Genomic DNA, 26,588 nt, shown 5'->3' with positions numbered 1-26,588 from the left:
TGGCACAGTTCCTATCAGACCTTTTGCTCATCTTTGTTTCATCGAGCATGTCGGTTGTTTTTATTCATAGGAAATATCTGCAGAGGTTACACATGTTGTTAAGTAGATGAAGCTGTTGTTAAATATCTTGAGGGAATTTTGGGAGTGAAAGGGCAAACAGCTTGGAGTTTCTAGATATAGTTTCTTGCTTACAGCCATTTTTTTCCCCTGTTTTGAAACCATAGAGAGGTGCTAATAAAGCTGTCCTTCCACTCACTATTGCACCTTTTCGTTTTGCATCAGCAGCTGTAACACACTCCAGCTTTAAAACCAAGCACAAATTAGGAAAAAGGACCAGAATCACAAAAGTTACATCCAGATATCATTTCTGTTGTCCCAGAGAAGAGCTTGAGGGCTTTGTGTCCAGCGGCACCCTGAGCCACTTCAAAGTGTGTTTCTCCAGAGATGACGGGAAGGATGAACCGGCCGCCACCTCAGCAGCACAACCCAGATACGTCCAACACAATCTGCTGCTCAACTGCCAGCAGGTCACCGACATCCTGCTCAGAAAGAACGGTTATCTTTATGTCTGCGGGTAAGAATGACCGTTTTATTTATGTTTCTTGTTCTCTTCTACCATACAGCCTTGCTGTGTCATGTTCTGGTTGCTCTTCATTCTGTGTGCCGGTGTGAACTGTGAATGTGAACAGACTGCAGAGCAACTCGTCCGCAACTTTTTCCCCCCTGCACTCAAGACTCTTTGCATGCATGGTCGGCTCTTGGCAGATTACCTTACGTCTCCAAAGCATGAAATTGACTTTTACGTCAATACAGATTCCCAAAGTATTTAAAGACAGATTAATCACAAGATCTATTAAGATAAATTGGCTGTACAAGAGGGACCAGCTGACCATGTAGAACCGTTTACACATAGATTACAAAACGGAAAGAGCTTCACTATGATGAATCCTACATAAACTATATTTATCTTTCTTATTAGAGATGCACCTATTGCAATATTCTTTTTAAAGGCCTGACCTCCTGTTTTTAATAACTTAACAAATATCTTTTTTGTCATTTTTAATTTATGTTCAGCTGTAAAAAACACTTGGACAAACCATTTTCTTAAAACAGCTACAAGGTCTTCTCTCTTTGTCATTGGAAATCTTTTTCGATTTTTTTCCTCATCTAGAAATATTAAAGTTCTTTGAAGAAGTGCAGCATTGGTACTTTGGAATTGAAAATCAATGTGTGAGATAAAGTGTATTTTATTCTTTTCATTTCAGTACTTTAAATGCTTTCAATGGCAGATTTAATCTTCTTCAGAATGTTGTGTAAATTGCTGTTCTAACATTTTTTATTTTGTTACTCTTTGTTATGTTCCAACTTATTTGCAATAATAATAGTATGAGTTCAAGTCAAGTCTCAAATCTTTACATCTTTCACTTCAAGTTCAGAAACACCTTGTAGTGTGTTTTGGATCATAATCCAGGATTATGTCTCCGCCATCTCGTTAGCCAGTATTGTGACGTATTCACAGTTTTTCATGTTGCCACCCAAAATTGTCATCTGAGAAAAAACCTGCACACTCATGCAGCTCCACATCATCACATTCCCACCTCTATGCTTGACTGTAATGGTCCATGCTGGACCCCATCTTACCTGAACAAATTTACCAGGATTTCTTCTTTCCAAAGAACTTTTTTTTTTTGGAACATGCATCCATTTTCTTCCTTTTAACTCATGAAAAATAAACAATAGATGCAATAAATACAATCACTTCTTTAGCTCTTTGGCAACAGCTGCTTTCACTGCAATACAAAATTGTTTTCTGTTTATAGTTTAAACACACCCCTCTCCTCCCTTGCCATAGCAAAGTGTATAGTCTCTGTCAATACAAAGACAAAAGCACATACTCATGAGGATAAATCATGCCAAATCCTGTCAGTATTTTAAAGCTACTTCTGTACATATCACATTCTTTTTCTAGACTTCGTCACCATCAGGCTGTGCCCCCCACACCTTTGAGTAAAGGACTTTTAAAATATCAGAACTGTGTGAATTTTTCAGAGTTAAAAAAATATCCCTGTTGAATCTCTGTTGGTATGCTGCAGCAGCAAGATAAAGATTTCAGTTTCCAGGCCCAGCTGCGCTTTCTGATTTTATAAAATGTTGACTTGTCACTGAGCATATTTAGGGTTGTTTAATAAAAAAGTCTTTTAACTACATATGTATATTTTGCTCTTCAGGGATGCAAAGAACATGGCCAAAGATGTGAACGAGGCCCTGATGGAGATGATTAAAACAGAGCTGCAGGTGGACCAACTGGAGGCCATGAAGAGACTTGCAGCTCTTAGAGAAGAGAAACGCTACTTACAGGACATCTGGGGCTGACAGTGGATAATAAGATAAAGACATTTTGCAGCATCTGCTGGACTCTCGCACCTTTTCCAGTTAAAGAAAAAAAAAAAATCAGCCTGCTCAGCTGTAACCTCTAGATCCATAAAATTGTAGACGCTGAAGCCTGAAGGTAGTTTACACCACCCAGTGTGACTAAGATGGAATGACCCATGCTGACCCGGGGATATCAGTTCACTACACCTTCTGTGCCTTTGCTGTTTGAACAGAAGTGACCTTGGTCAGAGCTGTAGGGCTGGAGATTGGTCCTGCAGTGTGAAAAGGCTTTTAGTGTAGACAGGACTCCTTCGTCTGTCCTTTCTAAGGAAAAGATTTTTACTTCAGCTGGTGATGGACTGACTGAAGGTGGGATAGATGGAAACATTTTATTAGTCTGTAGTTCTTAAACAACACACTCAAGAAAATATTTACAGGGATTCAGTGGAGAAAGAAATTATTTGTCCTTGAGTTCTGTTTGTTTTGGGGATGTGCTAAATCACCACTGCCAGCTAAGTACACCACGGTTTGCCTCTAAAATCACTTAGTTGAAGAGCTTTGATTTTTATTTTACTCTGACTAGTTAAAAATGCACCACTTCTATTATTGAGGATTCGTTTCTAATTAAATTTATTTTCTGACAAAACATGAATTGTTGAAGTGAAGCTTTGTTTCTGGTAAAATATAAAACCCATTAACAGTTTCTGTTACGATTCATTTCATTGTTTTATTGGAGAATCATTGATTATAGAAAAATATTTTAATAATGCGTCTCATTTACAAAATTAGATCAGTTTATTTTATCATGAAGGCTGGTTTTAAAGCAACACTACAGAAGTTTCCAACCTTTAAACTCTGTGCTTCTGACTCATTTTGATGGTACACTGACATTTATTCTGTACATTGCTGGAGCTGTCATTGATTTGCAGCGTCCTAAAGCTGAGAAACTGCTCCTTACAACTTTTTGTTCCAGTCCAGAACGTTACGGGACAGCTGGGTTTTGATTGAGACCCTGTGCAACATGCCAGCAACTGGATATCAACATACTGGCCGTTTTGATTGTGCACCATGGCTGATACATAGGCCTGTCACGATAACAAATTTAGCTGTACGATAAATTTTCTCAGAAATTATCGCGATAAACGATAATATTGCGCAAAGCGCTAATGTGTCATTTTGAGACCATTCTCAACTAATATAATGACATATGCCATAATAATGCAAGTACCCCTTTTGTAAAGGTCAATAAACTAAATAAATAAAAGCGCCTTTTTCACATACGCCGGGACACCGGCCCAAAAGTAATGCGACCCACTGGGAATCCTCCCAAACCTCTCGATTAGCCGGCATTGCTCTTAATGTGTATTTTGTCAAATACGCTAGTATATAGGCTGACTCTATTTGCGTAATGTGCCTGCGGATTACAGGGGTTACTACGGTAGACCAGGAAGTGGGGGCTTTGTACTGACGTCGTAAGCTAGAATGTGTGTGTTCTGCTTACATGTGGGGAGCAGCGAAATGATAAAAGAGGAGGTGCTTGCATCTATTATTTCTCCATTCGACTTATTTACATATTTTAGCATGAGAATCGGAGGTTTAGCGCGAGAGCGTGAGAAGCCACTTAAATGCGCAAGTCTCACGGCCATTGCGTGTTGGCAGCCGTGCAAAACAAATGCGGCTTACCGGCTCGTGCTGCAACATGCTGCAGTCAAGTATGACACTAGAGAGATCACTCCGCAACAAACCAGAGCGTTGAGTCGAAATACTCCATAGTGAAACCTATTGTCATACACAGTTTATGGTAAAGGGGGGACTAATAAAAATTATCGCGGCCGGCAAACTTATCGTGCTCTTATTTTCTTATCGTTCAATTAATTGACTTATTGCTTATCGCGACAGGCCTACTGATACATCAAAGAAACCCATGATGACATAATCGCAGGAAGCGAGGGAAAAAAAGTGACAGAGCAAGAGATAAGACAAGAGTCGACTTTAAACTGACTTACTAGCTGGAGAGAGCTCAAAAAAGAAGCAGAATTAGGGATGCAACGATACCACATTTGTTCAAACCGAGTACAAGTACTTACATTTGTGTAATGCTGATACTAGTACGAGTATGAGTACTATGAGTGCTAATATAATCCCATTAGTTAACTGGTAAGAATGTAAACAAGAAGATCAGATGTTAGGACTAAGTGGTTAATTGTGTGATATATCAAATGGGTCTTCCTGAGGCCATCCTCTACATGTAAGGCTAGAAAACTGTCAGAATCTTCATAGATAAGGAGGATTAAAGGTGACATAGCACCTATATGCCCAAAATCAGCTTCTTCCACCAATGATACATAATTTGGATTTTTAATATGTCATGAGCCCTAGTTTTTTCACACTGGTATCAGGTCTGTAGTATTGGAACACATATGAAACCGAGCACGAGGACATGCACGTAGATTTGGATTGGTACCTGATACTGGTATTGGTATCAGTGCATCCCTAGACAGGATGCAAGACAGATGCTGAATTTGCCAGATAGGAGGAGCCAAAGTATGAAAATCTGAAGTGTTGCTTTAAATGGCTTTTAGGCTCTTACTCACACTGTACTGCAGCACGTCCCCTCCTGTTTAGCTTTAGTCTCTTTGAGATGTGTCTCCTTTTTTGAGCTTTTGTAACTGTAAGTATGAAGATCAGAGTGTGTAAATCTCATACTGACCAAAGCAATTTATCTCAGTGACTTTGTTTGTGTCTGTCTGCCCCCACATCCTCAGCAGACCTCCAGTAAATTGTACTAAAACCATCTGGGCTTCATGGCATCAGTAAAGAAAAGCAGCAAACAATCTCAGTAAACTGTTGTACTGTGGTGTTTATCATGATCCTACACACATGTATGTTTGTAGATTACCTAACACACATGGTATTTGAAATGTGTGTTTGGATGAACTTGAAGGCAACAGGGTGAATGTAAACTTTCGTGGTGTGTTCAAGAGGCAGTGGGAATTACTTCACAGCTAATGAACTTTGATTGATTGAGAGTGATTGTTTTATTTAAATTTAGAGATAATTTGATTCTTTGAGGTGACTTTGGTCAGAAGACGAAGGAACACTTCTAATTGAGAGATTTTTGCGAAGGGCTTCAGAGTGCTGCGCGGACCCCCAGAGAGACCTCTCAGAATTAAATCTTCTAGCAGCAGTCACTCCCTTTATCCTTTTGTAGGGTGAGGTGGAGGATATGTTTACAATTTCTGCTGCCTGAACCACAGATGACAATATTAACTGTAATTTTTGAGCCATATAAACAAAAACACCCTGTTTCGCAAAAAACAGTCCAAGGTCCAAGGTAGAGAATAATTTGTTTAGTATGGTGTCGTCGAAGATGGAGCTGCTCTAGTGTTTGTCCAGGCGCAGCTGGCTACATCTCCACATCCTCATCCTGCTGTTTCCACTCGTCACAGGAGGACAAAAGGAAAATAATGACGCTGGATTAGTCTAAGAGCAAAACATATCTCATCATACAGATGACGCATAACCTCTATTTAAGGCAAGACTCCAATTTGTTGTTGAGGGAACACGAGGAAAAGCACTTATAGACATTAAAAAGAAAGTTAAATCAAAGGGACACAACTGTAATCATTATTTGTGATCAACTTAAGAAGCATGAAGAACACTTTAAGCTCCACTGCCCTTATTTACCTTCCCTGTTACACACACCCTCATCTCCATTTAAAAAAAATGACCATTGTTGAGATGGAGAGCCTGTCTGCTGCTTATGTCACCCCTGTCCAGGGACCACCTACGACTAATGAAGTTTTAAATTAAGTCTTCATAATTAAAAAGGTTGTCAGTGGCAGTTTTGTCCCGCAGCGAGAGTGAAAGGCAGAGCTGTGGACATGGTCAGGAATAAATCAGAGCCGCTGGAGGTCAGTGCGACCGCGGAATAGTAGCACCTCTGTGATAGATGCCCCCTGTTAAGGAGGGCTTAAATGAGGCAGAAAGATGTGTCCTGAAGATAATGACTGTTATTATGGAAGAGCAGAGAGAGCCAAGTCTGGAGATGCATTTTATGTCAATGAGCTCAGAGAATTGGAGAAAAGAAAACCTGCCAAACATTTGACTTCTTGTTGCAGATATTGAGGATGAGAAGTTTAACTTGAGCCTCCCACACTCTGACTCATTGAGCTCTGCAGGGATGGCACCTTAATTAGGAAAGTGACACTATGTCCTGTTTGGTGTAGCTCTGTGGATACCATGTGAAAGTTAATGACTGTAGCTCAAACAACAGCCGCAGGTCTTAAAGTAAACAGCGAGTTGAAACCAGGTTTTGTCCCTTATGACGGAGGTGTGCACTTGCTTGTGTGTGATGCTGATGGCTCAGCTACAAAAGTCAGGCAGAAGAAATGCTCACCCTCAAGTTCTGTCGGCTCCTTCTCAGCTGCATTTTATCACTAAAAAGAGACACTTCCACTCTGTCTCAGCTGTTCTGCATCAGCCGTCAGTGACCCAGGAATGTCAGCTCAGCTGTTTGAAGTGGAGTCGACGACAGCCACACACACACTCAGACAAAAACACTGAGCCACAGTCAGCCTTCTCTCCAGTGTCCCAGCTGTGCACAAATATTTTAACTTCAGCATCTGTCAAGGGGGCTGCAGGAAAATCTATGTTTTTCTAAAGAGGCTGCAGCACTTCTATTGAGTTTTCTCTTTTCACTGTGAGATACCAGTGTTGTTCTGGTCTGTTTATTGATAGGACAGGAGAGATATCCCCGCTTCCTATTCAGCAGAACAAACATTTGCTGTAATTGATGCACACAGGAGGAGAAAATATTGAGTTAAAATTCCTGAAAAGTATTTCCCTGCTTGATTCAACTGACCAAAGAGAGCATGAAAAAGGCAGGAATAACTTCCAAATATATCAAAACGAACGCGTAGACGTGACGAATGAATAAAAAATCTTCTCTAGCAGTCAGGTACTCCATGTCCACATCAATTAAACAGAAACTGCTTAGCTCATCGAAGATATTAATGATGTTTCAGTGACGGATGCACTTTCTGTCTCATTTGTCAAAGAAATGTAAAAATTGGTTGCTTTTTTTTTAATTCCCAATGACAGATGAACACTTGGCAGAATTTATAGCCTCCTCTGTCCTGACAGTTGTAATGACTTATGCAAATTGGAGGTTAAGTGCTGAGATGAGGCTGTTCAGCAAAGGAAAAAAAACAAAACAGAAAAAAACAGATATGCAAACAATTGATGGCAAGTGGAAGAAAAGGCAGACAGAAGAATAAACCAAGAGCTCTTGACATTTCTCATCGTTTGATGTGTGGGATAAGTTAAATCCAATCAATATGCACTATTCTGAAGATATTTTTTAAACGTACTTGATAAAATTAAATTGCAAAGAAAAGGTTTTTTTCATCTTCAAATGTAGAGATAATATAAAAAAGACATTGTGTGTGAACCACCACCTTATGTTTGATCATAATGATATTTTTACAGAGAGAAAATAAGGATTTAAAGCATCACTTCACTGGTGATCACAGATATTTACTGTAAGCTCAAAAACGTTATTTCCTTTTTTTATTTGCAAAGCGAATCATCTTCTTGTGTTTACTCTTTTCCTTGTCCTCTTCCTAAACTCTGCTGTGGCACCAGTGATGGTCCTAATCTTACCCAGTTCCTGAAAAGCAGCCATGAGCTATCTGGTGAGTGGGGCTCATCAGTGGCAGATTAATGTCCAGCTGTACTCTCTGCACCATGCTGCGAGAGGGATGAACAAAGGGAGGCAGAGGGAAGTAAAACGACTTAAAGTGGGAAAGACTGACTACTAAAGCCTTTAGATTGGGTAAAATATAGACAAAGCTGAGACTGAAAAAGGAATGAGAAAATATATTTTTGTTTAAGCACAAAGGAATGATGAGGATCATCATTCTTTCTGCACATTAGAACGTAGTGTAGGTTGAGTTGTACCATCACCTGCCCATGTTGCAAATTTAACTCCTGCAGAGTTAAGGCTCAGAGTTGCCACATGATACACACACATCTGCACATTAATAATAAATAAACACCACAAGAGTTACATTACAAAGTTTATACCTTCATCTCTCCCATAATATTGAAAAGAAGTGAAACACAATCCCCAAGGCAAAAAGAGGCAATAAGAATATATTTAAAAATGAGGAACTGTTTGTGTGATAAATCATCATCCCACAAAGTGATGGAACATGTGCATGTAATCGTACAGCTGGGATTTTACTCAGTAATTACTGTTTTATTGAAAAATCTATAAGTACAAGAGCAATTACAAAGGTGATCACATCAAATCTTAGTACCGCAGTGTATCAGGATGCAAGGCCCATCATTCATTGCCGCAGAAACTCTGCTTTCTGCTTATTTGATGGATTGGTTATTAAATAAATTTGATATACAAAAACATGAATTAAGAGTGGAGATTAAAAAGTTGGAAAACAAACTATTGTAAGAAAAAACACAGAATTTTAAAGCACCAGAAATACAATCTTTTAAGCAACGTGGACACATGTTGCTCACCCTAAAGTTAAAATAAATTTTGACATTTCTGCTAAAGGAAGATTCGGCTGGTTGCCTGGCAACCTCACATCATCAAAAATAAACTGCTCTGAGGCAAAGCACAGCCATGTTCACACTGTAACCCCTGTGAACTACAACTTGACATTTGAGCACATGCCCTTTTCTTGATAACAGATTCAATAAACATATAGATGCTCAAAGGCTCCTTCCAGCTATGTAATAAAACTTTTGCAATGACTACAATTTTAATACTAAATAGTGTCTAAAAAATACTAAGAATGTTTTCTATGTAAATACTTCATAATTAATTACATCTCTGTTTTAGACTTTTATTTAAAAAACAAGGGGAAAAAGGTTAAAAAAAAAGCCACAAATCCGTCAATTGTAATATTGAAAAGTTTGACAGTATTTTAGGGATGTAGTGCATATTTTTTCTTTCGAGGGACTAAATGTAAGACAATTAAGAAAAGCTCACCTATAGTAAAGCATGGTGGAGGTTCAATCATGCTGTGGGTTGCTCTGCTTCTCCTGGTTTTGGAAGCACTGAATGTGTCATAGCATCTATAAAATCAAAAGATAATAACAGGAATTATAGTCAGAAAACTAGGTTTGAAGCAAAGGTCTTGGGCCTTTCAGCAGGACAAGGATGAGAATCACACATCCAGCGTCACAGAAGAATGACTGGGGAGGAAGAGGTGAACTGCTTCAAACTTTAGAGCAAGTCACTACCAAAACCCCACTGAAAAGGTTTACATTGTGTAGAAGATGGCAAAGATCAAGATGCTATTTAAGGCCAAATCATTTACCATCTAAAGTAATACCTATATAAACCACACACACACTGCCGTACGGGCAGAGGACCAAAGTCAAACTGACCAAATGAGCTTTGTCTTGACAGCAGCACTGTGGGCAAACCATCTGAGTATCAATTACAAACTTCATTACATCAAAGGACAAAACAATCACACACATGCATTCAGTTAAGGATTTCATTTTCCCAGAGAACCATTAAAGTTGAGTTTGATTCAGTGCAAGTGATTAAAAACAGCTTAAATGTGGTCATTTTCTTTGGGAACAATAACAGTTTTGCAATACACAGCCATGGCTGTTGCTAAGTAACTAGTCCTGCAACTGATCTTTTCATCACTTGACTGATATTGCAGACAGGTTTATTGTTTGGAGACAAGACACCTTAGTAGAAAAGTAGTAGTAACAACACAGCTCTTAAGCGTGATGTTGTTTTGATGACTGTGATGGTGAGAGTCAGCAGGAAGGTCTGGAGGAAGGTTTTCTTCACAGCGTGTGAATAAACAGATATGTAAATCTGTGGGATCAGTGTGAGAAATACAAGAACGCCTTTTCTCATCCTGTGGCAATATTAGCAAATTTGATTTGATCTTTCAAATGCTGCAAATGCAAAACATTTTCAGAAATAAACAATGCTGTTTTCTTGTGTTAGACGGGAAAATATATGGTATTTTTTACACTTACACTTGTAGCTTAGAGCTGAAAGCATTATATCATGATGATTAATATGCCCCATCCCAACATAAGTCTAAACCTTTGGTTCACTTTAGCTATAACAGTCAATATATTGTTGAGCATGTTGAGTTTTCCTGATGTTAAAGATGAAAAACATGTTTGCAATTAGATTTGCTTTAAAATGCACTTGCTGTTTCATTCAGTTAAAAGAATGCAATTATTTTAATTGATAACAAATTTATCAACACTCTAATAATAACCCCATTTTTGTTTGGTTCAAAAAGTGAAAAAAATCTGGGAAAAGTCTGCTCGAGTGCTGGTGGTGATAAAGCTTGTTCTTCCCTAACAAGATGTGTGGTGTAGTAAGTGATGATATATTTGGATCAAACTTGAATGCAACTGCATGTAAGCTGAAACTTCCAGCCAATAGGATGATTGATTTCTCCAGTCAACTAGCCCAGGGGCTTATATTTTAGCAGCAGCAATGACACCACACAAATATATCACTCGTGTTATGGCTTATGCTCTCAGTCTGCTTGCACATGTTGGGTTCTTGTGTTGTGCTTTAACGTCTGCAGTATACCATCATGACACGCTGCTGGCTGACTTTATTGCAGTTCTTACTTATTATGTTCAATCCGCTGTTTTTATGTCCCAGTTATTTGATTTCGTCTCCCACCTGCTCGTTAATTACAGTTAATTATGATCACCTGGGCTTCCAGGTGTAAATCAGTCTCTGATTGGATCGCTTGGATAAAAAACAGCTGCGGGCTTTGAAGACCAGGATCCAAGGTCACCGCTCCAGTCATGTTGCTGTTTCTGTTCCCTGTCCAGAATGTCAAAACTAAAAAATAATAATGAAAGAGCTGCCAAGACTTCCTGTCCTCTAAAAAAAAAAAGTAATCATAATAATGAAAAGTCATCTGCCATATGAGACTGGATTGTATTTCCCTTGGGAGTTCAACCGTATGCTTATGCATGCATGTTTGCCTGCTGTGAACACTTACACACATATACACACCTTTAGACAACTGCTGAAGCTTAAATTTTGCTGTTTACCTGCAGACTGGCAGTGGCTCTGTGATAAATCACTGTCTCTGACAGATATCTCAGGGTTTCATGCAGGCTCATGAACCTCACCCTGTGAAAAGGAGCGACTGAGTGAGACATTTGAGTGTAGCAAATATTCCATGGAAACCTCAGAGGAGGCTGGAGTCAGAAGGTGGAAATAAAGACAGATTTTCAACTGAACTGTGTTGCCAAAAGGGCTTGTTTGAAATTAGAGAACATCATACTTAATACTTATTCATTTATGTGTTTATCTGTGGAATGTTCCTTTAGTAGAGTATGAGGCACAGCTGAAATTTTAGAGGCATTTGCAATTTAATTGTATTTGATTATTCAGATAGAACACCAAGGTATCGAAGATGTTACAACAGAGCTTTGCAAATGTTTGCATAATGACTTTAGGGATTTATGAAACTTACCACCCTCAAGGAATCATTGTGTAAAAGTACAATACACTATACTGACAACAGGAAAGATGCAAAACCAGTTCCTTAAAATATGTGATTAATCTCATTAATAGTTTTTTTTCAGACCACGTAGAGAAAAAAAGTATGATATTGATTAATTATGAGGAAAGAATAGCTGAAAAAAAAATCCAAGCAATAGCCTGTTGCATCTCCTCTGACTTTTATGAGAGTTGGGTTCCAACTTTCTCATTCCCAAAGACTAAGGGAATGAGAAAAGCATCCAAAAATTCTAAATATGTCCTTATATTTACTGTAGAGGTAATGACAGTCATTTCTTCTGGTCCTTGAAATGAAAAGCAAGTGGAAATGACTTTTTATCTATATATGTTTCATTGGCCTTGCACATACAAAAATAAAAAATAAATAAATAAATAAAAAAGGTCCATAATCATCTCTTTACCCAATACAGATCAGTGACTCATCACTTTCATCTACTCAACCCCTGATCATGACTACTTCTCCTTAGCCCACGCTTACCTTGTTTTCTACAGTTTAGTGATAGTGATAGTTTACAATTGATCACAAACACCTTTTCTGCCTATTGTTTTTTTTATTTCTTAGTTGTGCATTTTCCTATCTGGAGGCACCTTTTAACTGCAGACTATTTACATATGTAGACTTGTGCTGATATTTGTTTTGAAAATTCAGATTAAAAGGTAATTTTATATATATATATATTTTAACTGATCTAAGTTATGCTTTAAAAACGTGATTTTCAGCTGATGAATGAAATTATGTTTTATATCAGTGATTTTTGCCCTTTTTTTTTCTATATAATGAAACATCTGAAAGAACATCTGCTAAGAGTGGGGGTTTCATATTTTTCAGGGTCTGTAGCTACGCAACATACATAGTCTATCATCCTTGTAACACATGCACCACATACGATGGTATCCCTGGTGTATCCACCATATGATTCTTGATAGGCAGCAGCTTTTGAAGTCCATGCACTCATCCATCACTTCATAAGTCATATTTTATATAGGAGGCAGCTGCACCACCAAATCACTCATCTCTTAAGTCTGTTTCAAAGAACACTGATTTTCTTTTGCAAGTAAACTCTTGAAAGTACATATTTAAAGTGTGCAGTGACAAGACAGCAAGGAAAATTGCTTCACCTGACTCCACATGCCACCAACCAGCAGTGCGTCTCATTTCTTGATTTGACTTACATGCACCTGGAGGTTTGATCTATCTCCTGCTCTCCTGCTGCTGACAAACACCCCCCTTTTCATCTGTATTTGTCATTTTGAAAGTTTTATTCAGTTTGCACAGACAGGAAGAGAGCGCCACCAACACAGATAACTATGTAAATAGAAATGTTCAGAAATATAACATACAATGGCACAACTTGCACTTGGCAGCAAGTCAAGTGACTTGACAGAGTTGAGCTCTTGAAGGAATGTTGTGTTTTTTGGATCAACTTTACCAGTTACTATCAACTTAACAGGATGAGACAGTGCAGATTTGTCTGCTCAGTGTGCAACGCTGAGGGGCAGCTCTGTGGTATTAGCATTTACCTTGGGCTCAGACCTGGCCTGAACTGATAATTGAACACTGTGAGTTTCTCCTGTACCAAACAGCAAGAAGAGCAGAGGAAACTAATTATGTATTCCATTTAGTTTGGGGAACATGAGATTGGAGAGCAGATAGACACAGTGAAATCCAAATAAACTGGCACTCAAATGCCTGAAGCTTGGACCACCTGAGTGACCCACTTAGCAGTCTAGTTTAAATTTCCTTGTTACTTTGATCATGTGCTGGTAAAGAGGGCAACATCGATGAAAATATGAAATATCCATCTTGAGCCTCCAGTGTGATTTAATGAATGAAAATGGGTTTTATTTTTTAATTAAGTTTTAAATGATGAATCAAAAATCAATTTGAGCTAATGCTCTTCTGTACCCTATGGTACAGTATACAGTAATATTTAGGCAGTTGTCACTTTCAATAGAACTTTAATGAACAGATAATAATAATAATAATAATAATAATAATAATAATAATAATAATAATAATTATAATTATAATAATTATAATAATAAAATCAATTTAAACCTGGGCCATATCAGCACGGTTCATTTTGCAAAATCAAAAGGAAAACTGACCTAATGTCATCCTATTCAGCAACAAACTATTCAGGGTTCAAAGTTGTTGAAGGGGTAGTGCACCTAAAAATGTGGTTTTTGAGCTGTAAACAACACAGAATTACTTAATCGTGATGGAAATCACATATACTGTTGATAAAATTTGTATTTTTTCTTTAGTTTTTTTTTTAAAACGGGATTTTGTGGGTAAAAAATGGCTCATAACACTCTCTACAGTTTAAAACCAGGTTATGTTTTTCATGACATAGCAAGGTTATCTACATCACGAGAAAATTTTAAAAACCAGTAGTTGGTGAAACAGTTTCACACGTTTTGTGTTGTGCTGGCATTCGGTGCAGCTACAAACATCACGAGTAAACGGATGCGAAAAGGCAGCCGTGGGGGTTAGCAGTATTCTGTGATAACACATCTGTTTACTGTACAACTGAAAGTATTCATTAATTGCTTCTACAATCACTCAGTTTCCACAAACCAGAGCTACAATAGTTTTTATTTACAAATTGTGTACAAAGAAAACCCATTAGCTCCTTAGCTTTGTGTAACATTGTGGAACATAATTTCCTTTTCTAGGTTATTGCTGTGTGATGTTTTCTGCTTCAGTTGGTATTTTATCACACTTTTACCATCTGCAATAATTAACATAGAAGATAACAGGTAAACATATAGTAGGGAACTGAAAGAAGATAAAATCTATATTGTTGTACAACTGCAGGTAATGAGGAAATTTTACAAACCAAAATGTCTTGCTGCAATCTTTCTTCTGGTGGTTTTTCCATCCTGCTTACTCTCATATCTAGATCAGATTGTGGTTGGAAAATGCACAATTGGATTTTAGGTATTATTGTACTAAAAATGCAGCTTGTTTGTAATTCATTTTTCTTTTGTTTTCAAGTAGGAGAGCAGTAGATTCCTGACTACTGCAATAGGAGTAGCTATCATTTATGAGTTACTATCATTCTCTCACCTGCTACCTCAGCAAGCCTACAAAAATTTGAACAATTAGAGGACACTTTTGCCCAGGCCTTTCATTTTCAGAAGGATGATTCCTCTAAGACAAAGCTAATCTAGAGGTACCCAAGATTAAGAATGAAATACCTGAAAAATTATCATGCCATGTTTACTCTATCCTACAATCCCTCCTCCCTCACCATTACCACATTTTGTAGTCGTTGGCTTCCTGTGCAACATAGTAATGTATGAAAATGTTCCTGCAATGACATGTTTTTGTAAAACTCATAATACTGCAGCCAGAATTTTCTACTGAGTCCTTGCCAGTAAACAAATTTAATCTGCCAATGATCTTGCATTCTAGGTTATGATCAAGCTAAAGAAATTATTTAAATATCCTCCCCCTTGCTCTCCAATTTGGTTCTGCCTCATCCTTTCTAAAAACTTAAAAAACTTAAAAAGGAAATTTTAAGAGGATACAAAGGGAAAACAATAGAAACTACTACAACAGGCTAGTTGTGTAGTGTGGCCATTGAACAAGATGAAAATTTTTTAGTTATTCAATATTCTGTCCTAATTAACATTAAAATTGACCTTGGAATGGAATAGTGGCCTATCCAGAGTGTAACCTGCCTTTCACCATGTAGTGATCATCTCCTCTAGCACTTTGAGTAAGGAAAAACAGGAATTATGAACGAAAGAATAACCCTCAAAATCTCTATCTTATTTGTTCAAAGATAAATAACAGCTATGATGTTAATTAGAGTGTTACATTATGTAGTTTTTCCTCTATAATTATTTAATATACTTGCTGACAGAAAGAGTAATTCGGTGAACATGTTTTAAGAATATAATCTAGGCTACATGCAATAACAGGCATAAGTGCTGTAGCTAACAAAACCAGTTCAAGTAATACTTGCAATTAGTATGGGTCACTCATTGGTTAATTGAGCTGCATGGCTTTACCCCGCAGGACCTGTCCTTAGCTTTAAAGTGTTATTACAGTTTGTTAATGGAACTTTGTTCTGCTTTTCCGCCTGGAGCTATGCTTGGTAAGATAAGCATAGCTGGAGCAATGCTTGATAAGATAAGATAAGATAAGATAAGATAAGATAAGATAAGATAAGATAAGATAAGATAAGATAAGATAAGATAAGATAAAATAAGATAAGATAAGATAAGATAAGATAAGATAAAATAAGATAAGATAAGATAAGATAAGATAAAATAAGATAAGATAAGATAAGATAAGATAAGATAAGATAAAATAAGATAAGATAAGATAAGATAAGATAAGATAAGATAAGATAAGATTGTAGGCTTCTTTATTAAGCCCAAGTTGAAAGAGTTCACTTCTATGAAAAGTAATGAAAGCAGGAACAGGTGAGGGATTAACTGAGGAGTGAAGTCATTAGGCAGGTCTATGTGTGTACCAGGCAGAAACACCTGGCAAAATGAAACCCAAGAAATGTTGGAGGTCAAATCTAGGCGGGACTGGGATGACACGACTGGCAACCTGTCAGAGGGTAAGTGGAAGTGGACTGGTTTACAATATATACTGTGGAGCTAATGAGGGATGGGGAAACAGGTGAGCTAGGGGACATGAGTAATATAGTGATTGGGAAAGGCAGGGGGTGTCCAGGTTGCTAGAGGGCAGATGGAAGGGGCTGAAACTGAATTTGACAAGCAGATAGTGTAAATAGTAGATGGCAAGCAACAGCAATGAGTGAACTGTAACATCCATATATCCCCATTGTCATTATTTGTTAATAAAACCAACATCCACACTTTTTTTTATTATTAGTTAGAAAAAAAAACAGTTTTGAAAAAAATCTTAACATTATCACACATCCAGTCACCCAGCATGTGTCACAGTATCCAACAGAGATATATGAGCAAGTAATGAAGGAACATGGTCAGAGAGACTCAACCTTTGTGTGGTCCTGGGAGGCATAATAGCTGGGGCCAGAGATGGAGACTGGATGGCTAATGAGGCAAGTCAGTAATTAGCCACCAGTGTCACTGGCCTTTCAACTCTTACGTGCTATCAGAGGGAGTGAGTATGTATGGGATGGAGACAGAGGAGGAAGCAAAGAGACTTATACTTATTCGAACAATCATTTATTTACACTATAGCCTCAATTCAAAGGAGCAACATGAAAAAAAGTCACTGACATAAAAACACTTTAGTAAAGACACTTTACTAAAATAACTGTTATGTTTTTATTCTCTTAGAATGAGCCATTTATATCTACTTGCAGTGAGTCCACAGTGACAGCGGCCATATTTGTTCCACCATTTTAACTAAGTTATCTCTGAATGGACAAACAACTCTGTGTGCGAAGTGAGAGCCCTTTGAGCTTCAAAACAGCAGTGCCAGCCTTGTTTGATAGGTGGTAGAGCTCTGTTTGAGACAAGTAATACCTTAAAAGCACATAGAAGAAGACACTACAATTTTGAACTCATTACCTGTAGTGCAATCATCTCTGCCCCTAAGGCCACTGGATCTACTCGCAGATGAAAAATGTATGTGTCTTGATGAATTTTGAGCACCGACAGCCACCGTCCATTCACAACTGTGCTTGGTGTTTGAAGTAATATCTGGGCCCATCTTTACTACTAGATGTCAGTAATTCTTACACACTGCACCTTTAAGAAAAAAAGGAAAACTCAATTCTTGGTAAATATATGTAGAAATTTGATTTTAAATTCAAATTATATTCTACAAAGAAAGACTTTTTTTCTGAATTTCATCCTGCCAGGTGTTTAGGATCTGTGACACAGGCAGTCACTCTCCAGCAGGAGCTGCACATGGCCCTGAAAATCTTCTCTTTGGAACACTTTCAGACCCATGGACTGTGTTGACTGCGAAGACATCACTATAGAGCTTAAAGTAGCATGCAGCCTATAGAGTTAACAACCTTTGTGCTCTCTAGACTGAAGTGGACTGACACTGAGTTAGACAGAAAGGATAAATGGATCTTAACCTGCCCCAGTTGGATTGTTACCATTCTTTTTCTCATGAGAGCAGTTTTTAAAAGCCCGTATTGTGTTGGTGGCGTCTTCCAGTTGCTGCCACTGAGCAAATATAATGTGCGTTAACTTGACACAGAAAAATGCTTCACTATGTGTACTGAATGACAGGTCTGCCCCCTCCATCTGTGTCCCTCTGATCCCATCTGGAGCTCAAGTTAAGTGTTGCTGTGCTGGACCTGGCTAGCTGTAGCAGCGGAAAACAAACTGGTGCGCTAAGACCTTCAGACACCACAGGGGTGGCTATTTCTCCTCTCCTCTCCACAGCTGCTCATCTTTAGGGCAGAGGAGGTGATGAGACTTCACTGGACTCACTAAAATTGGAGAGCTGCAAATCTAATTGCTTCCCATGTCTGCATACTCATCAGTCAATGTTTGGAAAAGCTCTGGGTAGCCATGTCTATGAGTATCGTAGTTTACTTCTGTTTAACTACAGGGTTTTCCCATTAAATCATTTATAAAAATAATGCTGCCAAAAAAAAAAAATATATATCCTAGAATGCTTTTTATGTTTTTGACCATTGTGTCTTTAAAAGGATAGAAAATTTTGGGGGTGAATAACACTAAGAAAATATTTAATTCTCTATGAAACACTACCTGTTGAAAAAAAGTGATACACTCAAAGAAATGTGCATAATTAATTGCAAATAAAGAGCTAGTCGTGTTTAAAACAAGCATGCTTAATTTATCCCACCTTCAGATCCTTCAAAGGTGTTCCAGATTTAAGTGTGATATTTTCATGCTTAGATTTATAGAGATCCACAAAGCCATAAAAAAATTAAACTGTGGATGCTTACATTATTAATCTAGCAAGCGATGTGAGAGGAAAATATTCTAATCATTTTAAACAAATTCAGGCCATTCTAATCTAAAAATACATCATAGATATGTTTGTACATGTCCAAAAAACATAAAAGTGTCACAATTCAAGGTTGAAAATAATGAACATAATAGTTACTGCTATGTGTTTACACAATATTATAGATGCATGAACATTACCATAACCAAGTGTTTTAAATTCCAAACTAACCATTCAGAATGAGAGCAAAGTAGAAAGGTGTAAAGGGTGTTAAAAATGTTGGCAGATGGGACTTAAACTCATCTGAGTCAGCAGTGTAACACCATCCTCCACCTGTTTTCTTCCTTTTATAACATGGTAAGTAATGCAGCAGTGTGCAACATGAGCACATGTTGTAGTAGCAAAAATATTGTAGGTAAACATCTTCATCTTAAACTGACACATAGCAATTACATAATTACCCTGCAAGCTTGTCAGATCATTATCATTATCATCAGATGTGAAGTTATTATATTCAATCACGCCTTTGTCACCAGTTTGAGTACTTTCTTGTCATCATTATAAGTCTTATTTTTGTATGTTGTTGGAAACGCCTGCAAGTTTCAAAGATTACAAGTAATTGCCAATTTAGCCAAGATGAGTTCCCCTTCTCCTCTCAACCCTGTGCTTATTTTTAAGCCTTTGTTTGAAAATCGCATACCCATGACAAAAAAGTATATCTCTGCAACCAAAAGGTCTATTTGAGTCATAGTAAAGGAAAAACTTGTGAGATTTGTCGAGATGTGTTAATATCATTATATGTGTTAGTGGTGAAGAATAAATGAAGATGGCACATAGCACAAATGAAAAAAGTTTCAGTCTTGCCTATAAAAACTATTTCAGGGTGAATATGTATATCCCTTCGGAATGATGCAGTTCTACCTCTAAACTGCTATCGAATATAAGATGAACAATATCTCTGCAAAGGTCAACTCTGAATAAGTGAAGCAGAACACAATTAGAGAGGTTTCAGTATAAACAGTTCATCTCCAAATTGATAATTTTGGCACAGTTTGGCACCATCTGTTCTCAAATCCCCTAAGTAATGGTTCACATAACATATGTGAAAAAAAACATCAAGTTTTATTCTCTATTTTAGTGTGAAGTCCTTACTTATTTTTTTTATTCCTTTTTTCCTTTCTTTGTATTTTAATCTTATGAAATTCACATTATTAGGATTCTTGTAGAGAATATCACAATGAAGATATGAAATAATGAGCTTGCTGTTTTTTTTACCCACAGCCTCTCACACTGAAGGGCTCTGAAATATATGCTGAGAAGGTTCTTGATCAAAATCACCTGGTGTCATCCACTCCTCAGCACTATGCCTTGTTGCATAAGCTTTGTCTCACACAGTATAAAAACTTTGCGACCCCCCCCCCCTCAAGTCTCCTCAGGCACTGATTGATTGGAATAGATTTGCAGCTCCTCCATCACTGCATCCGCTCCCACAGCTTGGTGTGGCGGTAAAATAAGTCCTGAGTGAGCGATGCAGAATACCAAACACACTGAAAAGGTCAGTCAATATCTAATTGCTTTGTCAACTCTGCCTTTATTCATATATTAAATATTTAATATTGTCATTAAGAATTCAAAGGTAGGATATCACAAGGTGGCATTAGAACTGATCTCATTAAGCATTTTTCATAATGAATGACATTTTTTTCTTGTCTCTAACGGACTACTTTACATGGATACTCACACCTCCAGGACACATCACTTTGTCGGTGATGTCTGAAATGTAAAACAAAGGAAATGAAAAAACGTTTTTATCTCATCAAGATAATAGATAGATAAAAAAACTGTGGCTGCAGTGACTTCACCATTGTGTGCTTCTGCTGGGAAACCATATTTATTTGATGACATTTCTTTTATAAAAACATTCCCTACACTGCTTATCTCACACACTACAGGGAGAAATTGCACCCATATCAGCAGTTTTTGGTAACTTCTTGTTTCTCTGTTCCCAACGATGATAGATCCACTTCATTTTCAGAGCGAGCTGCCCTCTTTATTCCAATCAGCTCTGAAGCAAAATGCAGGACACGCTGCTGATGAAGTCCAGGCAGGAGTAGAAATGAAGAGCCCTGATAAAACATCATCTTGTGTGACTCATATGCTGAAGAGCAAACTTTGCCGAGCCGGATTAACACTCGTAAACTCCCGAGCAGAAACGCAATTACTTGTGTTAACACTGATATCCAGTGTAACTTCCCTCGATGACTGATTTCTCTTTGTGCATGTCAGTATGTGTTTATATGTATGCTAGAAGAGGGAAGGAGATAAGAAACATCCTTGCCCTTTTGTCTAACATGGTGTACATAACCCATAGACAAGACAAACAAACAGTAATGAGGTGACTAAGTCGATGTGTGTCTATGTAGTTTAATTCTTACCTCTTGAGGAGATCAGAACTTCATTTTAAACTTAACTGCATTACGGTTTTATGCCATAAAAACTGTTTCTTTTCAATTATAAAGACAGTATTGGCAAAACAGTAAAGACTATAGCAAAGCAACCAGTAAGTGAAGGATGGAATGCTATTTTTTTATGACTTATGCCCAAAAAGGTTGGGTTGCAGTCCTCATATGCTTAAATTTTCGTTCTTAGAGTACATAAAGAAATGTTTTTAGAAGATCTATGGAGCCAGAATTGCAATTAAAGGTTTCACGTGACAAGAATACCTTAATTTGTGTTGAGATGTATTTACACAAGTTTTTCCTAAAAAGTTTCACAATACAAGTTTTCACAAACTTTTTTTCTTTTAGAAAAATGGGTCTGCACTCACATTTTTTTTTTTCAGTTCAGTCGCTCAGATGTTGCGGCTGTGTAGCAAAGTCACCCCTACCAGCATCACCACTTTTATGTGTCTTTTCAGGCCTCACACTGGCACACCCCACCCTCGCATACCCCTTCCTACACTACCCATACACCTCATCAACCTCTCTAATCTCCGTATGCATGCATGCCGCCCTGCCCATGCCAGGCGGACTGACAGCTGATCGCTGTGACTGACCTTGGTAGATTGTATTTCTGACAAAGTCTGACAGAGACAGAGAAGAAGACAGAAAAAGAGTAAAAACATGGTATGCATATCATAGAGATAGATTCAAACTCCAGAAAGGACAAGAAGAAACAAAGTGAAGCCATGAGAACATTTTCAGTCTCAAAACATCATCACCTTGTGTTTGCGGTGAATTTAAAGCTGTATGCATAGGCTGGTGCAGAGCGTCATGAGTTGGTCTCCTTAGAGGAGAATGAGGTGACTGTGGTCACTAGTTGAGTCACTGGGGTAGAGCTGCAGGGCCACAGAGCCATTAAACACTACAAAGCCTCTTAATCAGCCTATGTCTCCAGGGAACAAAACATACAACCTCGACCCGGAGCCCCTTGAAGGCCCTGTCACAGCAACACAAACACATGGGCACAGGCACACACACACACACCTGTACCCACAGACTAATCCAAAAGCTCATTTTGAAAGTGAAGTCAGTGAGTTGAATCAAGGTTAGAGCCGAGAGAACAGAAAGCTGGGAAGGACATTGCTGTTTGTGGTCCTCTTTAGTGCTATGGTGCAAGGTAGTTGACATTTAGGAGATTTCACCAGAATGAATCATTAAGTTTGTTTTGAATAAATATGCTGAGTAGTGTCATCATTTCAGAGTGAGAGCCCAGCAGTAAGGTTCATTTCCCTCAGATTCACTGGTGTTTTTCACCTTGTATACATACTTGTTTTAAATAATCTAATTTGGACCTTTTTGATTAATTTTTTTGGTGTCCTGGTTAGAAGTAAGATGCAATTTTTAGGTTAGGCTTAGATTGGAGTGGGTATATTATGGTTTGATTACACATTATCCAAATGAATATGGATTTTGAGTTTGTCACGTTATACAAACACCAATTATTAAAAGAGAAGGCAAGTTTATAAAATTAAATTTTGAAATCTTAAATGAGCAGGCATAGATCGTGGGGACATGTCTGATGAGGATGCTGAATGTTAGATCTCAGACCAGCTCAAATGAACACTACTAAAGGGTCAAACAGGGTTGATTTTAATCAAACTATTGAGATGTAAAATCATACATGCATGCTACAGATATTAATCCAACAGCCTATGAAGTTCTGCACAATGTCTCGTTAATTTGAGTCAGGTGTGTTGGAGCAGGGACACATTGAAAACCTGCAGGACTGGGGCCCTTGAAGAGATCAAGATGATTTCAAAGTTCTCTATAAAAGTTAACAAAGTTTTTTTGTTGTTTTTTTTTTTCATTTACAGATAGTTTTATGAAAACTTATTGGACAATGAACACAAATCCCTCAGACCAGTGCCTATGGAGGAGGGAGATTCATTATTATTTTCACTGACCAAAAACACACAAAAGAAACATTGTAGGAATTGTACAATCTGTCAAAACTCAGAGAAATCTCTGTCTTCGTGAACACCAGAGCTCATCTGTGTTCTTTTCAGATATTTGCAATGCTGTATTGATCGCTCACTGCAGGAAAATGTCCTTCTTTTCATCCTGCCTTTATTCACGTCTGAGCCTGGAGATCTTTCTCTGGTATTGACAGGTTTAGTTGAAGACACAATAATTGTGGCTCAGCTCCAGCTCAACATCAAGATCAAGCAGTGGCTCTGGCTGATTTCGGAACTGTGTTCAAGTTATTGAGATGTTTTTATTTGTAGTGTCTGCTTACACAGCTCAAAATCTAGATTTAGAAAACAAAAATTAATTAGTACAGATGTAGGATCATGCTAAAGGAGTAAGGGAGAAACATACCAGTCTTTACTTTTCTCCTTCTGGAAACAGCCTTCCTTGCTGGCATTATTAGAAGATATGGACGTGCTTCCTGTTCTGGTCCCATTATTTCCTAATGATGGATTTCTGTTAATGGTAGCTTTCTCCTGAGCTGCTCTGCGGTGTTCGCAATGGGCTTCTTGTTAATTGGCCTTTTGACAGTGATGCCCACCCACCGGTGGCCAACTGGGGTTTGATAAATGAGATGCTCATGTTACTTGCACACTCTCAAAGCTTTGTGTTGTGTGAGTTGAGTGAAGTGGGCGTTTGTTTTCCGTAGCACTTTCTTGAGTTTTTGGCCAATTTTTTATCATTTGGTGTTCTGTTAGTTGCTTGTAAACAATACGGGATAATAAAACTGGGATTTTTTTCTCCATGTTCAGCTGGAGATTACCTACTTATCATATACCATCAGTGGTAAAAGTCAGGTGCTTTTTTAAGGCTTAACATTTAGTTCTTTCATTCAGCAATCAAACAAGTCCAAAACCGAAAGGGCAACGATAAATACTCCTCCACCAGCTATATGCCAGATGCAATACAGCCTCAGAGTAGTTCCCAGATTTCGTATGTGGCATAAATTTTGGGCTCATATAAAACCCACTTTCATGCCTGTTTTATGGGATTGATTGGGGACCACATCTGACAGCCCAGATAGTGTGTTTTCTCCACCTGCTGCTTACTATGGGAAGGTTTTTGTGTGAGCCCACAATTTCCTGCAAACACTTGAGCAGTTTTAATTGTTTGCATGTGTGATTATTGAAATCAAATGATGCCATCCTCAAACCTAATGACACCACTTCCACTTATTGCTGTTTATGCAAATTAGCTGAGTAGTTTGGAGAAATTAATTTCTTAATTGATAAATAATGCCTGTTTTCCCCCTCCTACACATTTAATCTTTAATTGGAATATCCAATGATTCAGAGGAGTATTTACACTTTTTTCCCTTGCAAGTTGGTATGTTGTGAAATAGCAAACAGTAAATATCTGACATTGTTGTGAAACTTAGATTATTTATGTTATATGTCCAACAAATGAGCAAACTAATTAATCCTTTTGCAATGTGTAGCTGCAAAGCCTGGTGTATTAAACTGCAGAAATATAGTGGCAACCTCTAGGGGGCACTGAACTACCAAATTAACCTCAGGTCAACATAATTTATGAGACGGTGTGCACGCACTCCAGAAGAAACTCTCTTGTCATTTCAGCGCACAGCTCACCAAGGTTGTGTTAATTCACATTTTCTGGTGTAAGCCCTGCTCCAATGTAAAACCACCTCCACCGTCCTCAGTCTGTGTCCTTGCATACTAAAGAAATATTATTTTTTTAAGTGTTTGCTGTTACAAGTTTGAATCTGAGAAAAGTAATAAGGAGCAAGTCTTACCAGATATTTTTATCCAAATCATCTTTATTTAGCTCTGCTTCCACTCTGTTCTCCTTTATTGACTTGTATTCTTTATTGCTTCCTCTTCCCGTCCTGTGTTGTCTCTTTCAGTTTGCTTTTAATTCCTTCTTGTACTCTACTTGTCTCTGTACACTGTGTTTATTTTTCCTCTCTCGTGCTGCTTCTCAGCCTTTTAATGGATTAATCTAAGTGCTCTCCCAGTGCTTCCCAGCTGCTTGTTGTTCTTTATTGCAGGAAAGGCTTGGCCTAAAGGCGATGCAGTTTCTTCTCTTGTCACACAGTGGGGCAACAACTTATGCCCATCATGACATGGCCCTCTTGTGCTCAGATTCATTAGGAAGCAAATGTGAAGTGTCGCAGCATATCATTGCATTGGGCACTGGTGGATAATGTTTTGCCGAGGCGTGAATAATGTATCAGATTGTGTCTACAGGCTCTTCTCTCCACAGATGTTGATATCTGGCACTGTACAAACCAAAGAGCCACTAACTTGCCTGAGGATAAATTAAACTCCCAGTGCTTTCTATCACCTTACATTCAAGTTTACAGTTGCCTAACTACGCTTGAAGACACTGCCCTTTAGAAAACACTCTGCATGTCACCGGGTAGGACGTCCATGATAATATCTCAACAAAAGAGAAGGTGCGTGTCCTCTGGCCTTCATTCAAATCCCATTTGGACAAGAAAAGTGATTAGAGCATCCCTGTGTGAAGAGGCCAAATCAGATCATGTTTCCTGCCTCCAGTTTGATTAGAGATTAATTGAAATAGGAACTAAACCCCAAAGGAGCAGGGTGGAAATAACAATAGTTACAGAGGTTCACACAGAGACTTAACCTCCATCTCTGTTTTACTTTATTTCCATCTTTGGTTCAGCCTACTGTCATCAAAAATAGAAGAATAACAACAGCAAAACAAAAGAAGCTGGTGTCAGCTGAATCCCAGAACAAAACTGATTTGTTTGCTAAATGTGCTGGCAGATTTAAATTCCCAACAAGGAAAGTTGCTCTCTACATAACCAAAATGACTGAGCATTTCAAGCATCGCCTCCTCCCTCTAAAGCTACTGTTGCAGTGACAGGCGAGCAAGCTTTCTGTTCTTGGGTGACACATGATGCACTTAATGATAACAGGGACAGTCTTGCTTCTAATGATGTCGGTAATTTTTTAAACAGATGGTCTTTGATTTCAGTGGCAGACAAAAAGCAGGCTTCTCATCTTGAGCGATTCTGTAAGCTGAAATGACAAATCACAGTGCTGGCAGATTTTATCAGTCATAGCTGACTCGCTAATAGGGATAATATTAGCTTGATACTTTAAAACAATGTCTTTGCCTGATGCTTTCACCCTTCCAGCTGGTTTGTTGTGAAATGAGACTAAAATAAATTGGCTAAAACTAAACTAAAGCTGGCTGCTGTACTGATATCATATACAGCAAAAACTTTTAACACTCAACTGCAAGTATGAAGTGTTAAAAAAATTTAAAAATAAATGCAATTAAACTGATTTTCTATTATTTTATTTTAATA

The 26,588-nt window shown here is 38.0% G+C and overlaps 1 protein-coding gene across 4 annotated transcripts in view; it reads left to right on the top strand.

The window, feature by feature from the left end:
• mtrr (5-methyltetrahydrofolate-homocysteine methyltransferase reductase) overlaps nt 1-26,588 on the top strand; it is an 84,111-nt gene that overhangs the window by 26,280 nt on the left and 31,243 nt on the right. For 3 of the 4 annotated variants that reach the window (XM_041968954.1, XM_041968956.1, XM_041968957.1), the window contains exons 14-15: nt 380-574; nt 2,229-3,450. The exons of the other annotated variant lie outside the window; for it this stretch is intronic. In XM_041968954.1, coding sequence (XP_041824888.1) covers nt 380-574; nt 2,229-2,373 — 340 coding nt within the window. In that variant the 3' untranslated portion in view covers nt 2,374-3,450. Of the gene's footprint in view, nt 1-379; nt 575-2,228; nt 3,451-26,588 lie in introns of those variants that run through there. 4 annotated transcript variants of the gene reach the window in all.

The sequence above is a fragment of the Melanotaenia boesemani genome, chromosome 18, assembly GCF_017639745.1.
Source record: "Melanotaenia boesemani isolate fMelBoe1 chromosome 18, fMelBoe1.pri, whole genome shotgun sequence".
Classification (NCBI taxonomy): domain Eukaryota; kingdom Metazoa; phylum Chordata; class Actinopteri; order Atheriniformes; family Melanotaeniidae; genus Melanotaenia; species Melanotaenia boesemani.
Note: the sequence above shows the minus strand (reverse complement) of the source record. Positions and strands in the feature narration are given on the sequence as shown.